The sequence below is a fragment of the Nesoenas mayeri genome, assembly GCF_963082525.1.
Source record: "Nesoenas mayeri genome assembly, chromosome: 10".
Taxonomy (NCBI): Eukaryota; Metazoa; Chordata; class Aves; order Columbiformes; family Columbidae; genus Nesoenas; species Nesoenas mayeri.
In genome coordinates, this window is record NC_137560.1 from 5,517,773 (window position 1) to 5,537,574 (window position 19,802).

Genomic DNA, 19,802 nt, shown 5'->3' on the forward strand with positions numbered 1-19,802 from the left:
ACACTGGGAATGTTTTAAAGGCTGCTGTGAGCGCCGGGCACTGCAGGACGCCGCTTCCCCCTCACCCGCCTTGCCTGAAGCAAATTTTAAGGGCAGACTTTTTCACTGCAAATCATCTGTTAACAAAATACTCCATTCTCTTGTACAAAACAATTCCCAACTTAATTTTACTCCTGCAAAGTCAGAAATAACAGTCTTGGGATTCAGCCGTAAGAAATATTGATGATCATCTACTAAAAATCAGCAGCACAAAACTTCAAATAGTCGTGCTAAAAGGTAGATTAAAAAGGTCTTGGCACATCAATTTACAAATTCAGAGATATGCGACTATTATTGTGAAAGGATAAAAACATTAACAGTCTGTGGATTGCCAGAGAACACAAAACACCGTCACCATCTGAGCTCGCGCAGTGGTCAGATCATACCCATGGCGGTTCCGTTAGAGTGGAGATGACCTCTTTTCTTTTTTTTTTTTCTTTTTGTTTTTTTCTTTTTTTTTGCCACTAGAGGTAGGTAATTATATTCTCAGACATAAATTTGTGGTCATATTCAACCATATTTTTTTGTATTTCTGGAGTAGTATTGGTACTTTTACAATACAGATGTTTAGATGTAGGCTTCCTTGTTAGCAGAGTTGCTCTGTTGGGCCTGGTCTGGCCCGTTTTCGGGATGAGTGATGTCTTCGCTTGGCTGAATCATGACTTGGATGCGCTGTTTAAAGAACAACAGTCAATGTGAGGCAGTAAGTCACATATACTACAACCCGTCTTAGCTGGGCTCTGCCCATGACAGGGAGCTCAAAGACCACAAGCAAATGGTAGAAGCTGAGCATGGCTGGGGAACAGAGGAGAAGAAGAGAGGGGAGGGAGAGGAGAAGAGAGGGGAGGGAGAGGAGAAGAGAGGTGGGGAGAAGAAGGGAGAGGGAGAGAAGAAGGGAGAGGGAGAGAAGAAGGGAGAGGGAGAGGAGAAGAGAGAGAGAGAGAAGAAGGGAGAGGGAGAGAAGAAGGGAGAGGGAGAGAAGAAGGGAGAGGGAGAGGGAGAGAAGAAGGGAGAGGGAGAGGGAGAGAAGAAGGGAGAGGGAGAGGGAGAGAAGAAGGGAGAGGGAGAGGGAGAGAAGAAGGGAGAGGGAGAGGGAGAGAAGAAGGGAGAGGGAGAGAAGAAGGGAGAGGGAGAGAAGAAGGGAGAGGGAGAGAAGAAGGGAGGGGAGAGAAGAAGGGAGAGGGAGGGGAGAGAAGAAGGGAGAGGGAGGGGAGAGGAGAAGGGAAGAGGGAGAGGAGAGGAGAAGGGAAGAGGGAGAGGAGAGGAGAAGGAGAAGGGAAGAGGGAGAGGAGAAGGAGAAGGGAAGAGGGAGAGGAGAAGGAGAAGGGAAGAGGGAGAGGAGAGAAGGAGAAGGGAAGAGGGAGAGGAGAGAAGGAGAAGGGAAGAGGGAGAGGAGAGAAGGAGAAGGGAAGAGGGAGAGGGAGAGGAGAGGAGAAGGGGAGAGGGAGAGAAGGGGAGAGGGAGAGAAGGGGAGAGGGAGAGAAGGGGAGAGGGAGAGAAGGGGAGAGGGAGAGAAAGAGCCCAGTTTTGCTCATTGAAGCCTGTGAGCGGTGTGGGCTCCTCCTATTATGTAACGATCATGTGTCAATTCTTTCAAAAATTAGACCTTCATCCACAGCAAGGCTGAGATTAGTAACTTTTACTGTGGTCTTATACAACACTGTTCAAGCAGCAGCTACATTTTAGAGCAACAGTTCTGCATGTGCACACAAACATTTCCATAAGACCAAGCGAAATATATTAAAAATGTAGGCACTAAGAACAGAGGGGAAAATGTTTTTTGGTAGACTGCTCTGAAGCATCACTGAGTCTTTTGAAATTTGCTGAAGACAAATATTTGGATCAAAATCTGAACAATTCATGAGGCGTTGCTCGTCAATTCTGCTTAAGATCATCTGTCTCCTTGCAAAGATTGCTCTGTCAGCTGATTTGAGAATATTCCAGAAATTCTGACAAATTCCTTTTGACAATCTTTCGCTCCCCAGTCACAGAGGACAGAGACGTGTGTTTCTGTACTTGTGCTGAAGAAGTATCTGTTATGCACAGAATGAGATGATTGGCTGGAGAGGGGAAGCTGAGGATGCACCCAGATTAAAAAAAAAATTAAGTATGGCAATAATTAATAAACAACATGCTTGTCAATAACCTCATTAAACATTTCACACTCCTTTAGCAGCATTTCTCTTCAGACCTTAAAATGCATTTAAGCCACAGAATGCCTCTCTCACGTGGGAAGCGCCGTCTCCTTTGAACAGCTGGAATGAGTAATCGGGGAGAGGCTAAGAGCGCAGTGCTGTGAGAAAAAGGCCTCTCATGTCCTCCATGCCATAACTGAAACACCTTAAATAAAGACTAAAGGGAAGTGCAGCATAAGCATTACAAACGCTCCCAAGATTTTACATGAACTTTCTCCCAGCTGCAGCTGCTGGCACTTGGAACAGGTGTAACGCGGCAAATAAGATCTCAGACAGTATCACAGGATGATGCTAAATAGGGTCACTGTGAGCAGGCACGTGGAAACCAAGAATGATGTGGGCTTAGTCCTAAGAGCTTGATTGCCATTCCTTAGAGCAGCACCTCAATGATCCACGACAGTACATCTTCCATTAATAAGGAGAATGTACATATTTTGTAAACTGCTACTTTGTTTTCTAGGTGTAAGGAGCTGGGATGTTCTGGAACTGTCAAAGCCCAGAGGAAAGGACCACATTTGATGCAGTGAATTATGTTTAACAACAGATGGTACAGACGCTGTCTTGTCTTTTCTCTGGTACTTGTTTTTGTGGTTTTGATCTCAATGAAAAATAACTGTTCTAAGCAAGTAAGGCCGCAGGAAAGATATAGTAGAAAATAACTGCCTGCTAATCTTTTATCAGTGTGCACAGGTCTCACAAGATGAAATCATGCACTCAGGCCAAAAAGGGAGACTTACCTGTTTTAAGGAGCCTTTCAGGGTTAGAAACATGTAAGCCATATATCCTGGTATCAGCACCATAGAAGACAAAGCCATGAACCAGCCAACTCCTTGGCCCCATTTTGGGAAAACATAAGTTCCCATCGTGAGGGGAGTCATTTGGACGGCACTGAAGAGAAATACTCCCTGCAAAATACAGCGGAAAAGAAGATTTGAATGAGATTTCCCGAATCTTTCACGTTATAGAGTTTTTCTGGACTGACTTGGAGCTCAAGCCGCCTTTACACCCAGGCAAGGAGAAAACGGTCCTTTGGTCCCTAGTGACGGCCACCGGGCACTGGCTTGAGGATGGAGCCGGCCGGTCTTCCAGGTGGAGGTGGCAGCGAACAGGCACATGTCAGCCTCTGTGCTGCTCACAGCCCCTCTGGCTTCACCTCCAGCCTGGGAATCTGCAAATCACTGTCATTCTGAAATTGGGAAGTTTGTTTGTTTCCACTAACTTTCCTATTGGAATAATAGTATTGGTCCAGCTCTACTGTACCAGTCAGCAACGGGCTGCTGGAGGCTCGCAATAAGAAATGTTCTTTCAAGCCTGGCTCTGCACTGACCTCTCTATCGCCACCTAAGAGTGCTCGGCCCAGAGGCTTTGACGTTGTTCAGATCCTCTGATGAAATGTGTGATGGAAAACGAGGGCAGTCAGAATAGAACCTGCAGTTCAGGAAGATTTCTCTGTATAACAGAACTTAGGAAACTCAAAAAACATTTTGAATTTTTCAATAACAGGAGATGAGGAGATAGCTTCCCAAGAAGCTTCTTAGCAAAATCAATGTTTCCCGTTAACACTATATTTTCCCATACATAACCTGCATCTCAGATTATCCAGTGTGCTGGTACAGGGAATGCCCTGGTACTAGTGGAGTCCTCAGAGAACCTGCACAAAACCAGAGGGAAGGGGCTATTGGGGAAGCTGGGGGTCCTGGGGAATAATACCTGCGTACCCATGTACTGTACCACTGAGCAGCAGCACTTGGGGACTGCTTTTTGGGTTGTTTTCAAAGAGAGGACCTGCAAACACAGTATTTTTCCTTTAAGTTCCCAATGAAGACCTCCATCCCGGCCTGCTTCAAATGGCTAAACCAGGGAAAGCTGCTCAGCTGAACCAGCAAAGGCGGCAGCTCATTGTGATCCCAGGTTCAGGCCTCGTGCAGAACATGTTCCCAGAGAGGAGAACGTGGTGCGGTGGATTTTATCGGCACATCACGGTGAACTTGCGCTGGACAACTAATTCCACTGAAGACTTTACAAGACAGGAGGAATCTGCTAAGTTGTACAAACAACGCTGGCCTGCCTCTTACTGTACCACTGAAACAACCAAAATGCATTTTTATGCCTTCCTGAACACTCTTTTTCAAAAAATGGAAGCCGCCTTCCTCTGGGTAGAGAAGAATCAAGGAACCCTCAGTATAAACACATTTTTGTGCCTCTCTTTAGTGCTTTTTGTTTGCTTTTCTATGGCCTTGGGCTGCCTATGTGGGAATATCAGAGACCTATCAGCAAGTGAGAAGTATTGTGTCATGTGTAGTAGCAGAGTTTTTTATATTGCATCTGGGTTTTACTGCACTACGTGTAGTAAATCTGCATTTCTTTGCTTATTATTTCAAAAGGTACTCTGTGGGCTTAACTGGATCAAAAGTTTAAAATCGGGAAAAGGCTGCACTGTGTTTCTAGTGCACAAAATCCTTGCAAAGTTTGCCAGAAAAAAACAGTAGCAACACAGTACAAACTGGGGAATATATTCCACAGAATCCCATGAGAGAAGAACATCAGTTTATAATCGGTTGATAATGCTAGTGTGTTACCAGAAGAGTGACTGTGAAGGAATTCAGGTTACAAAGTGTGGCCATTCTTGTGTATATGGAAAATTTGGACTTTAGAGATGGCTACATTTTATCTGAGAATACAACAGATGGTCAAAATTCGTTTCTTACAGTTTTCTATCTCTGCTAATCAAACTCTTGACAAGTTACCATTTCCAGAGGACTAACACAAATCACAAAATTGCACAGGGCTTCTTTTCTTAGGGCACAGGCTCCCTCCAATGACACTGGGTTGTGCCTATTGCCTTCAATGGCAAATCCTTAACTCTGACCTCATTCCTTCTTTAAGGTGAACCTGCAGGGGTGGAAATGACAATTTACATCCTTTGAATCATATAAGAAAAGACTGTTCCTTACTGCCACAATGATAGGAGTGAAAAATGACCAGCAGAGTTTCCACCAGATGCAGGGTCTGTATCCCACCATCTCTTGGATGTTGTCATAAAATCTATTAACACCTAAATATAGAAATAAGAAACAATATAGAAACATATCACATAATTGATTCAATTGAAAGTTCAGTGGCTTTGAGAGACACCGTCATAAATGATGAGATATATCTGGAAGTTCTGTACAGACCCCAGGATAACTTTTCATCTCTTTGAATGGGAAAGAAATGTACAGACTTAGAAGCACCAAGAATCCTTTGTTCTCAATATTCCACATTATAATTAATTAGCAACCAGCAAACTGATTCCCATGCACAGGCTGAGGAGGTCTGTACATCTGAAGGTCAGATGTGATAAATTGCTCTTGCTTAATTTCAACTCTAACTGTTATTAGAATGAGAGATTTAGAATGATATTTTACAGATTAAATTAAATTAATAAATTCCTCGTAGCATTAACCAGCTTCACTCTGTGTGGATATATGCACACCACCATAGACATGCAGCACTGCATATGAACTCAAAGAGTAGCCCTTCTGCTGCTGCTGCTACCTGCCAGCACTCCAGCAGCTCCTAAAAGGTATGTCTATCATATTATTTATAACTTTGCATTTTTCTTCATTTTTTTAGCCAGTGTATTTTTCCATTTGCTGGATTCATGTGCAGCATCAGTCCCCTACACAATGCTGTTCCATCTCCTAAGCCCATCAAAAGACAGCAGAAAGACTTCTGTTATCTAGTGCTGAATCAGTTTTGTAATCATGGGAGCAGGTCCTTGGTCTTGCTAACACAGAACTAAGGTCAAATTCACACATACTCTGGGGCAAGCATACGATACACCTTCATTACTCTTTATATCCAGAGCCTGTCAGGCCAGACTTCTGGATATTTTAGGGAAGTTATGCAAGATACAACTGACCAAGGAGCCTGTACGATCCTAGAGTGACAGTCATTTCTGGAAACACAACAAAGTCCAAAGACCCAAGTCATTGTGTTGAGAACAGCAGCACCTAACATCTCTGAAGATCCAGGCTTTCCAAGGAAGGGGGTGGGAACAAAAAGAGGGAGACATCACCTATTTAGTGTTCCTGAAATGTGTTTATATCGGGTGTTTTAAAGAGGCAGAAGTACCTTCCACAAGCCAAATCCGACTACTCAATGGAATTATGTGCACATAAAACAAGGCCAGTTTCAGTTCCGCCCTCGGCATGGGCACAGACAAAAGAACAGATCAGTAGATTGTGTATCCTTATGATGTGTAAAACTTACGGAAAAAGTAAAAACATATTGTTTACCATAGCACCAGGATATCGAGATGCACTCAAAGAATACGAGGAACAAGAGACTCATTCCACTGGCAGAGTAGTAGTCAAAAAGCTTGAACACATAGATTCCACCCTAAAACATACAAGAAGGAAGCATTGAAATAAATAGTAAGGACTCCAATTTCAAGATAGATTAAAATGCAAGCCACAAACTAACAGTGGCAAACAGGTTAGGGACAAATTAATGTAAATTAATTAAAGTTAACAAGTTAAACTCTTACAACACTTGAGGTCAATACTGACAAAGATTAGATCACTGCTGGAGTTCAATTAATTGGTTTGACTTAACCTTATTCCTTTTTGTTCAAGAATTCAATCTTTTCCCTCAAACAATTAGCAATGTAGTAGATCATGGGACGCAATGGAGAATGTCCCCAGCTACTGCTTCTGGGACTGTGAGACAGGCTGCAGAGATGTGTATTTTCTTGTCACCTGAACCGTGAAGAAGGACAAACTGCATCCGTGGACTACAGGCATTTTACACTTAATGTCTGCTGCCTGAAGGCTTTAAATACTGCTGATGATAGATCCCGGCCACTTCAGTGGTTTGCAACGGCTCCTGGTTGGAGCAAGGACAGGGAGAAAGCAGACAGACATTGTATGCCAGACACAAGATCACGTTCTTCTGCAGCACATACCTGAGTAATATTGGATAGCCCTATCAGATAGGAGATGATGCACACAACAGCAATGAAGATTTCTCTGCGATTGCGCAGCAACCTCGGAAACTCGTCCACCAAAGCTGTTATGAATCCTTCCACAGTGCAGAACTGCAAGTAAGGTCAGAGTAAACCATGACACGATACACTCCAACAGCAGGGCTACATTTAGGAGAGGAGTTTTCAATAGTACTCATCACTGGCCTAAGGCTGCATGCATGAAACGAATGAAAATTCACTTGACTTGAGTGGAAGCAGTGCTGCTGAAGGTCCTTGTTTCTGTGCAAAGAGGTTTCCAGCTAGAAAAATACTCAACATCCCAAACTATGAACTACAGCATGCGCTTTATGAACGTAAAGTGCTTGTTCTTATGACAGAAGATGATCAGCCTACAGTTGAAGGCTTTGACCCCCAGATCCTTCAAAAACTTACACTTCTTTCTGTGATTTACTCACATACAGGAAAGCCAATAGACACAAAAAGTCTAATTAGCTTAGTGCTTCAAGGTGAAGGTTAAAGACATGAGACTGAGTCTCATACATAATGTTAATAAATCAAATACTTTTTGTATCCCCAGAAAAGGCTTTAGCTGGGGATGTGGTCCTCCAAACAGAAAGCAAGGCCATACTTCAGAGTTTTTCTGTATGTATATATTCAAATTAAATGTTATCATTATGATGGCTGAAATAATGAAAACCAGAGTGTATGTAAAATCTTATTAAATTCCAGCAGTGCAATCAGAATTTAACCAATAGCTACAGTTCCTATAAATTCTAGCATATGAAATGTTTCACTGATGGACAGAAAATGAAGAAAGCATGACAGCCTGTAGATATATATTCTTTTTAATAATATTAGACTACTTTCCTCAGCTGTTAGTTGCCTAGAGACAAGTTCTTTCAAGAATATTTTTGACCCAATTAATTTCACAGTAGTTTCCCCCTAGACTGAGCAATAGGTTCTAATGTCAAGCCTGAAGCTTATTGAAAGCAAAGACGCAGAAAATACATATTTTCACCTTCCTTTCATGTTCCGGGATAAAATGCCCTCTTGGTCTCTTTGTATTTTGGTTCACAGGCTGAAGTCAGCTTGGATTTATAGAAAAAGATGGATTTAATCTACTGAAAGACTAGCACAGCACTAAGCGAGTAGTTCTGCTATTCCTTGATGCGGTGAAGACTGTGCCAGTACCTGTCAGGTGTTGGTTTGACACATCTGCCGCTAATCGGCCTCTTGCAAATGAGCAAACATTTCAGCGGGGACATCCTGACAGAGGCCTCAGAGGACGCTTTGCAAAACAAGGCAGGCTGCTTGCCTTAGTGCTTACCATATATTTGCTACCTGCTGAAAAATTACTACTGATGAATGAATGCTTTTGTTGGACATAGTCCTTTGTAGCATGTGAAGTGCTTCACTTGTTTTATGTGCTTTTTTGTTCATTGTGCAATAAACTTCTTTTAAAGATTGCATGACTTAATTATTTAATCTAGACAGTAACCCTGAAGAATATCTTATTTGGATTTGCAAAACCTCTAGGTTGCACCCTTCCATTGATTTCCACTTGTCAGATCCCATCTGTAACACTGAGCCAAGGCCTGAAACCCAACAAGTCTTGATCTTTAGCACTGGAAAGTGATTTCAGAACATGCTAAGATGCAGAACGTCCTCAGTAATGAGCCTGTTCCCTCCTGAATTTGCTCCTGATATTCATATGCTTAAAATGAAATGTGTGCTGCATGTTTTTTGTTATATGGGGTAAATTCTGAAGTCACCTTTCAGGAATATTTGTGGCATCTACATCTTGTAGATATCCCAGTGTCTTCCACACTGACAACCATTGCAAAGCTATTTTTAATATTGTGATTGAATGGTTAAGATTTCAAAGAAAGTTCCTTTTGCCTGCAGAATAAATTCTCTGCACATTTTGTATATGCTTCCAATAGTTCATTAAAAGGACAAAGTGTCTTAGTATCAGTTTTTTACTTCCTAGGCTCCCTGAACCTCTTAGTCTTTCCTTTCCTCTTACTATATATCTGATTATTCCTGAAACCATTTTCTGCACCACTTCCTGCTGGCAGTGCAGAATGCACAGGGTGGGGCCAACCTTGTACTGCACAGTTGCAGAAAATTAGTCTTCATTATGAATTTTTACAGCAGTTTTACCTGACTGTCGATTCCAAGCATAAGCAACATGGAGAAGAACAGTATTGCCCACAAAGGAGAAATTGGTAACTGTGTCACTGCTTCTGGATACGCTAGAAACGCCAGTCCAGGGCCTGGGGGGAGAAACGGGAGAGAAAATGTCAGTTTGACTGATGGGGTGTTGTGATTATTTGCTCCTGTTGATGCACAGGGTTTAGGTTTATTTGAATGACTCAGCCAAGGATGCAGCATCTGAGCAGAGATCTCAGCTTCATCAGTGTTCATTGACCAAGTCAGCGCATAGATCTTGCTTTAAAAATGAACCAAACCAAATAGTAGAAAAAAACACCCCAAAACTAACGAACCAAGGAAAATACTGGATGCAGTTCAGAAACTGCTCCTTAGAGACCTCTTTGTGTAGCAACAACAGGGACTGTTCTCCTGGGCTAAGGTTGCTGCCCAGGTCCCAACCAGAGTCCTCTCCCTCTCTAGCCGTTACTGATAGCTGTCATCGCTTTGCACACAACCAAGAAACAAAGCTCAGAAATGGAGAACCTTTCCCGCATTAACAGTATTCCCATTTGCTATTCCATTCCATGAATTATCTCGTAATACACATTTTAATAAGCTACATAGCTGTAAACAGGCAAACCTTTTCATTTGTGTTCTTGCTAAATGCTGATTGGGTGCACAGTGTTGGGAGGAGGATATGAATTCCTATTAAAAAAGGAGCTCTTTTCATTGTCATGGCATAGCTGGAAACCAGCTGATGTCAGGTTAAGAGTGAAACTTGTAGCAAACTAAATAATCAGAGAAATAAATTTAGTGTGCCTCACCTAAGGGGGTATCCGATTTTCCAGAGTTCAGTAAAAGTCAGTCTGTCTGTGCTAAGTGGCTGGACACATACCGCTTTCACACCAGTGGAGCAGGGATTGGCATTAGACACCTGAATTGTCTAAGTAAATGAAATGCAGATCTTGAAACAACTATTTGCTTGCAGCAGCAGCAATGATTGGAATGCTTTCCAAATGGCAGTAGTAAAAGTAAAATAAAAACCATAACTATGTTCTTAATTTTACTCTGTTACACATTCTACCAAAATGCAGACAGCTTTTAATGACATTATTTGTTTTACAAAGCTGTATAAAAGGTCGCAAAACAACATGCCTCAGGGTGCTAAAAACAGCATCAGTTTCTGAGTTTGCTCAGAGAAATAGACGCCTTAATTAAAAGCTTCGATTTCTTTTGCAGTTAGTGGCCATAGGAGGTCATATCCATCTTTCAAAAGCCTATTATCCTAGGTACCTTAAAATGCATTTAGGAGCTTAATATGATATAAAAATATGAGTTTGTTTGCAGGTGTAGTCTTTATATAGTTACATCTGTATCAAATACATACATCCAAGAAGCTTATTTCACACACCACTGACTTTCCAGAGCATTTTTTGAGAACAGTGTATGCCATTTTAATTTTTTTCCTCATTTCTTTGTACGTGTAGTTTCTTGAAGATTATTTTTAGGGTTTAAGTTATCTGCTTTTCTAACCAGGGGAATATTTCATCAATGGGATGTGTTTGCTAGTACAGTAAGACATATTTTGTCCACCAGCAACTTCCAACCAAGCTTTCAGTTATCAGATCCCTCCCTGTGGCCAGAACTGCTAAATGAGGATCTGGTGCACCAGCTGGGTCAGGGCAGCCATCTGCTCTGCTGCGGGAAGTGTTTTCAGCTGGAGGACAGACAAGGAACTGCACAGAACAGCAGAATCCTGCCACGGACGCCTCGCTGCCCTGCGTAAAACAACTTTCATCACAGCTGTAGGTCTGAACAGGTGAGAAATGGATCTGTCTCCAAGGGCTTAACCTCAAGAAACAGTAAAAGGAATTTCAAACTCTAACTGAATTGGAGAATATGGGCTCCTAAAACATAACGACCATCATTCCTCCTTTTGGTTTGCTTTTAAGAATTTCTGTAGCAAGGGACTCGTAATCTGATGTCGCAGCTAAGCACTGAAGCAGCTCACTGCGCTGCCACCTCTTGTAAACACTGTCCCTGTAAGTAGCAGAGATTAGTACTAATTGCCTCAGCCCAAGATGAGTCTCTGCCTGCCCGCTCTCCACACCAAGGGCTTGCGAGCGCTGGGCAGGCTGCTCCACATTAAAGGGTTTTTGCTGGTGCTGCTTTGAGAGGTTTGGACCAACGCTCTCCTTTTTGCAATCAGTAAGGGCGACTGAAATGACGGGGAGCTGAGGAACGTTTGGAGGGAGGGGTTCTGAACAATTACATGGAGCAGCTGGATACAAGGTACAAACAAAAAATAACTGATGCCACTGAACAATTTAGAAAATAATAGGCTGGATACCTGATGCTGCAACATCTGCAATAGGCCTCTTTGTGACATTAGCCATGAATCCAACGATAGAGAAGATGACAAAGCCAGCAAACATGCTTGTGCATGAGTTTATGCAGCACACTATGATGGAGTCCCTGAAATGAAGGTAAAATGCTTTAAGCAATCCGTAAAGCAAGGCTACTGTTCATCAGTATATTACTCTTCTTTCCTGTGAAAAGCTTTCATGATTCAGGACTTCATAGTTCAGGTTTCATTTCATGCCAGACAAGTCATAGTGTTTCCCCATTAGTGTAAATGCAGTTTTACAAGTCATTGCTAGTCAGACATAACATCTAATATTCAGATCCAAGATTACACTTTATTTCAATTATTTATAACACAGAAAGACAGAATCCAGCTCAAGCTGAGATAGGGAAGTGCCACTGTAATCTGTGCGGTCACCTGCTTACCTGTAAACATTGTTGTGGAAAGGGTTGTAACTTCCAAGGGCAATCAGTGAACCAAGACCCAAACCATAGGAGAAGAAAATCTGTGTGGCAGCATCCAGCCAAACCTGATTGCAGGAAATAATATTTTTAAATATCTGTTTCTGCACTTGAGCAGGACATATGTCTGAAAGGTGAACAGTTAGTAGTGAAACTTTTGTTTACAGGGATTGAATACTTACCTCAGAGTCTGAAAGCTTGCTGAAGTTGGGAGTTATATAGAACAAAATCCCTTCCTTTGCTCCAGGCAGTGTTACACCACGGAAGAACAAGATAAGCAGCATAACATAGGGATAAGTAGCAGAGAAATATACCACCTGATGTGAAGAAACAAGACATTGTAAGTGCCAAAAGAACAATTATTTGTGCTTGTTAACACTTCAGAAAATATTTGCTCCCTAAAAGAACTGTAGCAGGCAACTGAGGCTGACTTTTAAAATCATCGCGTTTATTGATGGAGAAGCTCGGTGCGGAAAGGAATTCTGTCTGCTGCAGAACTCCCTCAAGGCCAGGGCTCCACGGCAGGCGGCTGCTGCTGACTGCCCTGGAGGTGGAATATAGTGGACTGGGATATTTCCACATGATGAGCTCATGCTTTTCTTTCTTGTATTCAACAAGGGGAGCTCCCAAAAGCACAAGGTTCAAGTACTTCTACCCTGCTTGTAGAACAACATCTGTCAGGTTATTTCTCCTGCTCTCAGACAGCTGGTCTTGTGTTTTTAAAACACTTTCTCCTCATCTATCTCATGCCATAATTGCCCTGCAGGATCCTACTCTCTTGCTTTTTCAAAAGCCTTATAAAAAAAGATGCTATGAAGTCAGGTTCAAACCATCAGCCCCTTTTTTGCCACCTTTGCAGAGAGGAGAAATGAAGCTGGGTCTGAGCTCAACTAGGCCATGTTCAACGTGCAGCTTGAGGTGGGTCACAGCTACAACTATCTTGTCAAAGGCTAACAATTAATTCTTTCAGTGTGAACAAATCCTAGTCCTCTACCCCAGGCTGGAGGCCTTACAGCCCGAGCCTTCAGTTACCTCCAGGCCTCATGGCTGTGGCTTTTCATTTCCCTCAGATTTCTCCCTGTCATTTTGGGGCGAGGGAGGGATATATATACCAATATCAGATGTTGTTGCCCTTTCATCCTGAAGAAAGGTCTGTCAATAATATAATTTCCTTTAATTCATGGTAAATTCTATTTTGCACTCAAACGAGGCATAGTCCAAGTAGCAGAGCGTGGAAATGTGCCTGTGCACCAGGACAGGAGGAGCAGCTCTTATGCCGATGCAGCTTCTGCACCTACGTATCCGAGCGCGGCAAGAGCAGTGCAATAAATGCACCCTTCTCACTGAAGCCCAAACGCTGCATCCACACTCTGCTGCTCTCTAAACCAGCTAGGATGTTCATCCCAGGAACAAGCAGCCATATTTTTAGGCAATTTTATACCTGGCAAAGCCATGAAGTCTATAAGTGAACATACCATCCCAGTCTGTGGTCAGAGCCAGCTACAGAGGAGATACAGAGGAGCCAGCGCTTTCAAAAACATGGTGCTGGATCAATTGAAAAAAGTTAGAGATGAAATACTTCACAGAGCTATGCCAGCAAAACTATCCCCAGTGCCTCTTACCTCACGGATTTTCAGAATATTTGGGTAAAAAGGGCATTTTTAATTGAAATTTGTTTAGGGTACTTTTTAATCTTACCTTTCCGGTCCAGCCTACCCCCTTCCAGATACAAAAATACACGAGGATCCAGGCAATTGCAAGAGTAATTGCTAGTGGCCATCGGATTTGCCCTGGTTTTTCCAATCCATCAGTCATTTGGTGCATGTTGCGTCTAGAATAAGCCAACAGAATGGTGTATTTAACAACTAAATCAGAAGATGGTATTTGAATTGTAACAAGCAGACCCTTGCATATACGCAGAAATGATACAGAGAAAAATTATCAGCTTACTCCCAGAATTCAACCACGGCACTTGTCATGTTGGTGGTGTTTGCTAAGGTGTAATTGGAGAAGCAGTGGTCAGTGTTCCATGGGTTCTCACAGTGTTTCCAAGGAAGAGTCTATTTAAGAAATAAATAGAAAAAAACCTAAACAGTCAAATGCTTTTCAAGCAAGCAATACCCTCTTTACTAGAAATGACAATTGAGTGGAGAACTAATAGATTTGGAGTTATACACCCTGGGGAACACAGTGTGCTGCACATCTGCCACTCAACTTATTTCACTTCTTATCAGTTGTGTGCATCAGGTGTGAAAATATTTCCTCCTTTCTTTAATATATCAACCCAAATGCTTTGGAGTCTGATACACATCTCAACATGTGAGAGTGTATTGGGGGCTACAAGAAACAAGGGCAGCAGGAAAGATCTCCTGGAGGTCCTGTTAGCTCATGTTGCACTAGAGGCAATCAAGCTGTGGTGGTTGTTGAGGAGAGATTTCCATTTTCCCCTTGGGTCAGGGGGCAATTAGAAAAATGAAAACTTCCTATTTTCTACATGCATTTTCTACATGTGCCCATGACATTGAGTTATCTTTCAGAACTTCTGAGAGGCAGAACGTATTTCCACGTTATCCATTAGAATAAATCTCATATAGATACAATTTAGATATTCTTCTGATGACCAGTCTTGGAAAAATCCTCTCACAGAAAATATTGTATCAGGGTACTGCATGTTTCAAGTACAAGCATAAGATGCTTCAAGGGAATTAGAAGCCAACATTAATCTAATGTGGGCCAGTGCACCACTTCCCGCCTATGACTGACCTTTCACATCAATAACAAATCAGAGGGTAACAAAACCAGAAACAATCAAGAAAGTAATTAATGAAAACTCGGACAAGAGACAATTCTTTAAGGCCGAGAACAAGCAAGTGTGAATAGAATTTATAGAAGAGGCAACAGTTGAACAATAATGCATTAATTATTGAGACTTATGTCAGATGCTTCCTCAGATGGCCAAACCCCACAAATCAGACAAGACCTACTCAGCTGATGAATCGTTCTCAAGGGGAGCAAACAGGACAGCTAAAGATAAATTTAAGAAGAAAGAAAACAAAAAGAAAATAAAAACAATGAATGGAAGCTCAGAGCTAATCAAATCACAGACCTTCCAGTCCATGAGGATTTTTTAATAAACCCCTCCACTATTAAAACGCATACTGTTTCCCAAAAAAACAACATTTGTGTGGCTGTTATTCAAGAGAAAAAAAAAACAGTTATATACCAGAATTTTCTCAGGGGAAGGACTGGCCTTCGGGCTCCAAGGCAGAGGATAGTTTTTCTTTAGTAAGAAATGGCTTATCCTACTGATTTCTATGCATTTTGTGTTAATCTCACACCTTTATAGCGAGACAGATTAACCAGCTATTTATATATCAGTTTACATTCAACAAACAATTCCAACCCCCCGTCCCACACATGCACTTACAGTGGTAAAGGAATTATACAGGTAGTATAAGGCCCACGAAATAATCACGATGTAGTAAATATTTAGCCAAAAGGAAAGGACTGCGGCAGCTAGTCCCACACCTGTAAAGAAAACAAAAAGAAACAAAGGAAGGTCACTTCTAGTAATGTCTGTGCAAGTGCCACTTGAAGAGGTGCAGCTCAGAAGGACAAATACAACATATGGGGCTGATACCATCAGCCAAATTTTGTAGAAGCCAAGTTGTTTGATTTTTTTTAGAAGTACCATTATAAAAAGGTGCCTGATTTAGGTGATAGTTCAGTCAGCCGTAAGTTTAATCCTAGTGTCCAGTTCTCTCCATGTTGCAGTAAGCAGTCACTGCTGCTGCTGCTGAGATTTTACAGGTGATTTTTACTCCTAGGGAAAAGAGCAAAATCAGCTCATTCTCTGAAGCTGCAGTCCCACAGAAACCTCTGGATGCCTGCAAATTGGGAATGAGTTACCAGCCCAGGTGGCCACTTAATACCGATCAAAGTGCTCGACACTGAGTATAACGCTATTATGTCATCTCAGACTAAAGAAATGTTGGGGTTCCATGATGACAATGTCTTGTCCTCTACTCCACACACGGGCTTCAGGGGTATTTTAAATATCCAAGGCTGGTGACAGTTCTCACATGACACAAAACACGAGGAAAAGCTCAAAATCAGTATAATGCAAAGCAGGGCTCTGTGCTTTGCAGTGTGCTCCCTTCCAACATGAGTAACTCCAGCAAAGTTAAAATAATTCTCTGTAAGAAACACTTTCATCTCTCTGGTTTTCCCCATACGAATTTTCCTAGAACAAAATCCACTCTAAATAAACTTTTATGTCACCATACCCTTCACTGTGTGAAGTAATTTATAACTCAAAGTGTAACTTGCTCCTCTGCTGGTCCAGAAGTCAGCTCAGGAGTTCTTGCGTGTCCAAGAATTTGGGATTAGAAGGCAAAAAGCACAGTCTGTGAGGTTTGTAGGTCTATGCAGAATCTAGATTAAAACCTTGAGGTTCTAGCAATGAGAAATCTCAAACTAACTAAAAATCTAAGTATGGAGTGAGCTTGTCTTCAGCAATTCAGCATGAAGTAGCTACCTTTGAAGTGTCTGGCTTTTGAATTTCAATAAAGAACAACAGGAGATAGAAACCTCTGTGACCCCAAACAGAAACACCGTTTACCAAATTGCTGTGAATAGAGTTCCACACCTGCTCTGACAACTATTTCTAGATTTAATACACTACTTTGAACAGTCTATATATGTTCTCACAAAAAACTAATAAGTTTTTGAAGTTCAAATATAAGTTTGTGAGATCCTAATGCCTAACTCTTGCTCTTTTTAATAGGGAATGATGAATATCCTAGCATGTTTCAAAATTATCAGTTACACCTCAGGAAGGTTTTCTCTAGAAAATTATGGTTCCAGTAAAAATATGAAGGCATAAAGAAACATCCTTGCCCTGTCACTTTGTGCAACTTGGAAACAAATGGAAAGTAATCCAAATGCATGCTGTACCTTTGAACATCGGAGCAAGCTTCCACACCCCAAGGCCTCCTATAGATGTATACTGACCGAGGGAACACTCCAGGAGAAACAGTGGCACTCCAGCAAAAATGAGGGTAAGGAAATAGGGAATCAGGAATGCACCTAAAAAGAAACAAGGAGAAAGTCTCTTACAGTAGGGAAAACCACTACTGAGTTTACACCGTTTCCATCCCTGCTGTATATGAAAATAAACCCTATTTTTTCCCCTCTTAGGTGTAACTTTTCAAAAAAGCTTGTGAAAAGCAGCTCTCAACCAGTATCTCAAGAGGTAAAAATAAGTTTAAAAAAACAAAAAACAAATAAATAAATATATATATATATATATAATCTCCTCATCATTCAAATATTTTCCATTTAAGTAAAAAGCTAAAATCCAGAAGACTCTGTATTTAGTTGCCTTCATCTATCACAGGAGCATGCAGATAGCATTAAGGCTTTAGCCAGAACTGGCTGCTTTCCAGCTAAGTTTGTCTTTTATGGCAAGCTTAGAGTCAGTATTACAAGCTGCAATCCTCTCTAAAACTCCATCCAAAAGAGAGGCCTCTGAAGGACTGGAAGACAATGTGTTTTAGTTCTGCTCTAATGTCTTATGGTCTTTTAAAAGCACCTGCCAAGTAGAAGGCAGAATAAACTCCAGAGCAGACCTCAAAGCAGAGCACCACACTCTAAAATGGTTCCAACCCTCCTGGAAAAGTATAAAAAGAAAAAAACCCACAAAACAAACCAAACCAGAAAGGACACCTATACAAGAAAAAGCTGTTAAAATCAAGTTCTGTTTCACTGATAATTTTCGTGGTGAATTCTAATACAGAAATATATCCTGGATTGTAAGAATGAAATGGCAAACATACCTCCACCATTCTTGCCACAAAGGTATGGAAATCGCCACACATTCCCTAAGCCAATAGCATAACCTACACAGGACATAAGAAAGTCAAATTTTCCCTTCCAAGTGTCTCGGTCTGGAAGACCCGTCTTCTTCTTCTGCACTTTTACTACCAAGGTTTTGGGCTTGTCATTGGTGATTGAAGCATCAACCTCCGTGGAGATCTGTCCGTCTGCCACTTTTGTCCCGTTTGTTGCCATGTCTCTGGGTTTGGCTGGAGAGGCTCTGGCAGCAGCCGGACGAGAGATTTCCGCCCCGGTCCACGTGGACAGCAGCTTTGCGGCTGGCGGAACCCCCCCGGGCAGGCACGGCTTCGGCGGGACAGACACCCCCCCGGGCCCCCAGCTGCCGGGATGGGTTATGAGCTAATCCCCAGTCCTGTACCAGCGTCTGGATTGATCTGTAAAACACAAAACCACACAAATCAGATTTGCTTCACCAGTACTTTAGGCAACTTAGAAACATACTGTGACCAGAGAGCTCGCTGCCAGAAAAGCTTTGCAATGCAGGTGGCTCAAGAAAGAGCTGTTTCTGCCCTTTGGATTTCCCTTAGTGACTTGGTAGGAAGCTGGGCAGAAGAACTACTGTGGTCCATCAAAACCATCTCCAAGCCATCAGTTGGTATTTTTTTCCCTATAGATCTCTTACGAATCAACAGAAACAAAATAATTCTAAAATGCAGCACCGGATTGCACACAGTGTACAGCCCAGATTTTATATATCTCTATTCAAAAGATGAATCAGTAATGAGATTTCTATTTAACAGCCTAGTAAATAATATTTATAACAACGCAGAACTTGTGCAACGATCAATTTCATTGTTATGCATTTAAAAAACTCACGGGGAATTTCCATTATTGTAAAGTTCCTTTATTTACAAGAATCATAGAATGGTTTGGGTTGAAGGGCCCTTCCCAGCAAACCCAGTGACCCCCTGCCATGAGCAGGGACACCTTCACCAGCTCAGGTTGCTCAGAGCCCCGTCCAGCCTGGCCTGGGATGTCTCCAGGGATGGTTCATCCACCACCTCTCTGGCCAACCTGGGCCAGGCTCTCACCACACTCAGGGCCAACAATTCCTTCCTCATGTCCAGCCTGAATCTCCCCCTCTTTTAGTTCAAAACCATCACCACATGTCCTGTCACAACAGGCTCTGCTAAAAAGTCTGTGGCTATCAAGAAATAGCACTTGCCACCTTTAATAGGGAATTTAAAATGTTATGAAGAGTGTGCACTGATCTAAAGCACCTTTCTCTAAAACGCCCCCAAAGGAATTAAACAACAAATGAGATCAAGCAACAGGACTTAATCCTGGGTAATGATGTTCAGTTTTACATGTGATTATAATTAGTTGCTAATACAAGACAAATGTTTCACTAAACTTAAATTATAAGCACTGTGTGTAACAGACTTTCAGTTTCTATTTCCTAACATGGGTTGCATTCTTGACCCTTGTCAAAAACCATTACTGGTTCTACATAAATTTCCAAAATCTAAAGAAAGAAAAAAATCAAGGAATCAAACACGCATTATGAAAGTGACCTGGGCTATTTCAGTCAACTCCGAAGTGCATGTAACTCCTGCAAACTTCCTCAGCTCCACTTCAACTGGAAGAAACACAGTGAGAGAGCTGGTGCCTGTTATACCTGTATGCCCCTTTGTGATGGATTTATTGTCTAGTTCCTCTTATTAACTTATTTTACCATATGCCAGTTACTAGTCCTCAAACAGAGACCACAGACCTAACGG

General features: G+C 41.9%; 1 protein-coding gene across 1 annotated transcript; it reads right to left on the bottom strand.

Annotated features, from left to right (window-relative positions):
- Positions 1-287: 287 nt before the first annotated feature.
- On the bottom strand, positions 288-18,255 carry SLC6A1 (solute carrier family 6 member 1; the record flags this gene model as incomplete). The annotated part of the gene is made up of 14 exons (XM_080350377.1): positions 288-711; positions 2,972-3,139; positions 5,189-5,289; positions 6,515-6,617; positions 7,183-7,314; positions 9,367-9,479; positions 11,708-11,832; positions 12,148-12,251; positions 12,366-12,500; positions 13,882-14,014; positions 14,134-14,243; positions 15,611-15,711; positions 17,140-17,271; positions 18,021-18,255. 14 exons carry the CDS (start codon positions 18,253-18,255, stop codon positions 607-609), a joined length of 1,797 nt encoding a protein of 598 aa, XP_080206503.1. The 3' UTR covers positions 288-606.
- Positions 18,256-19,802: the final 1,547 nt, after the last annotated feature.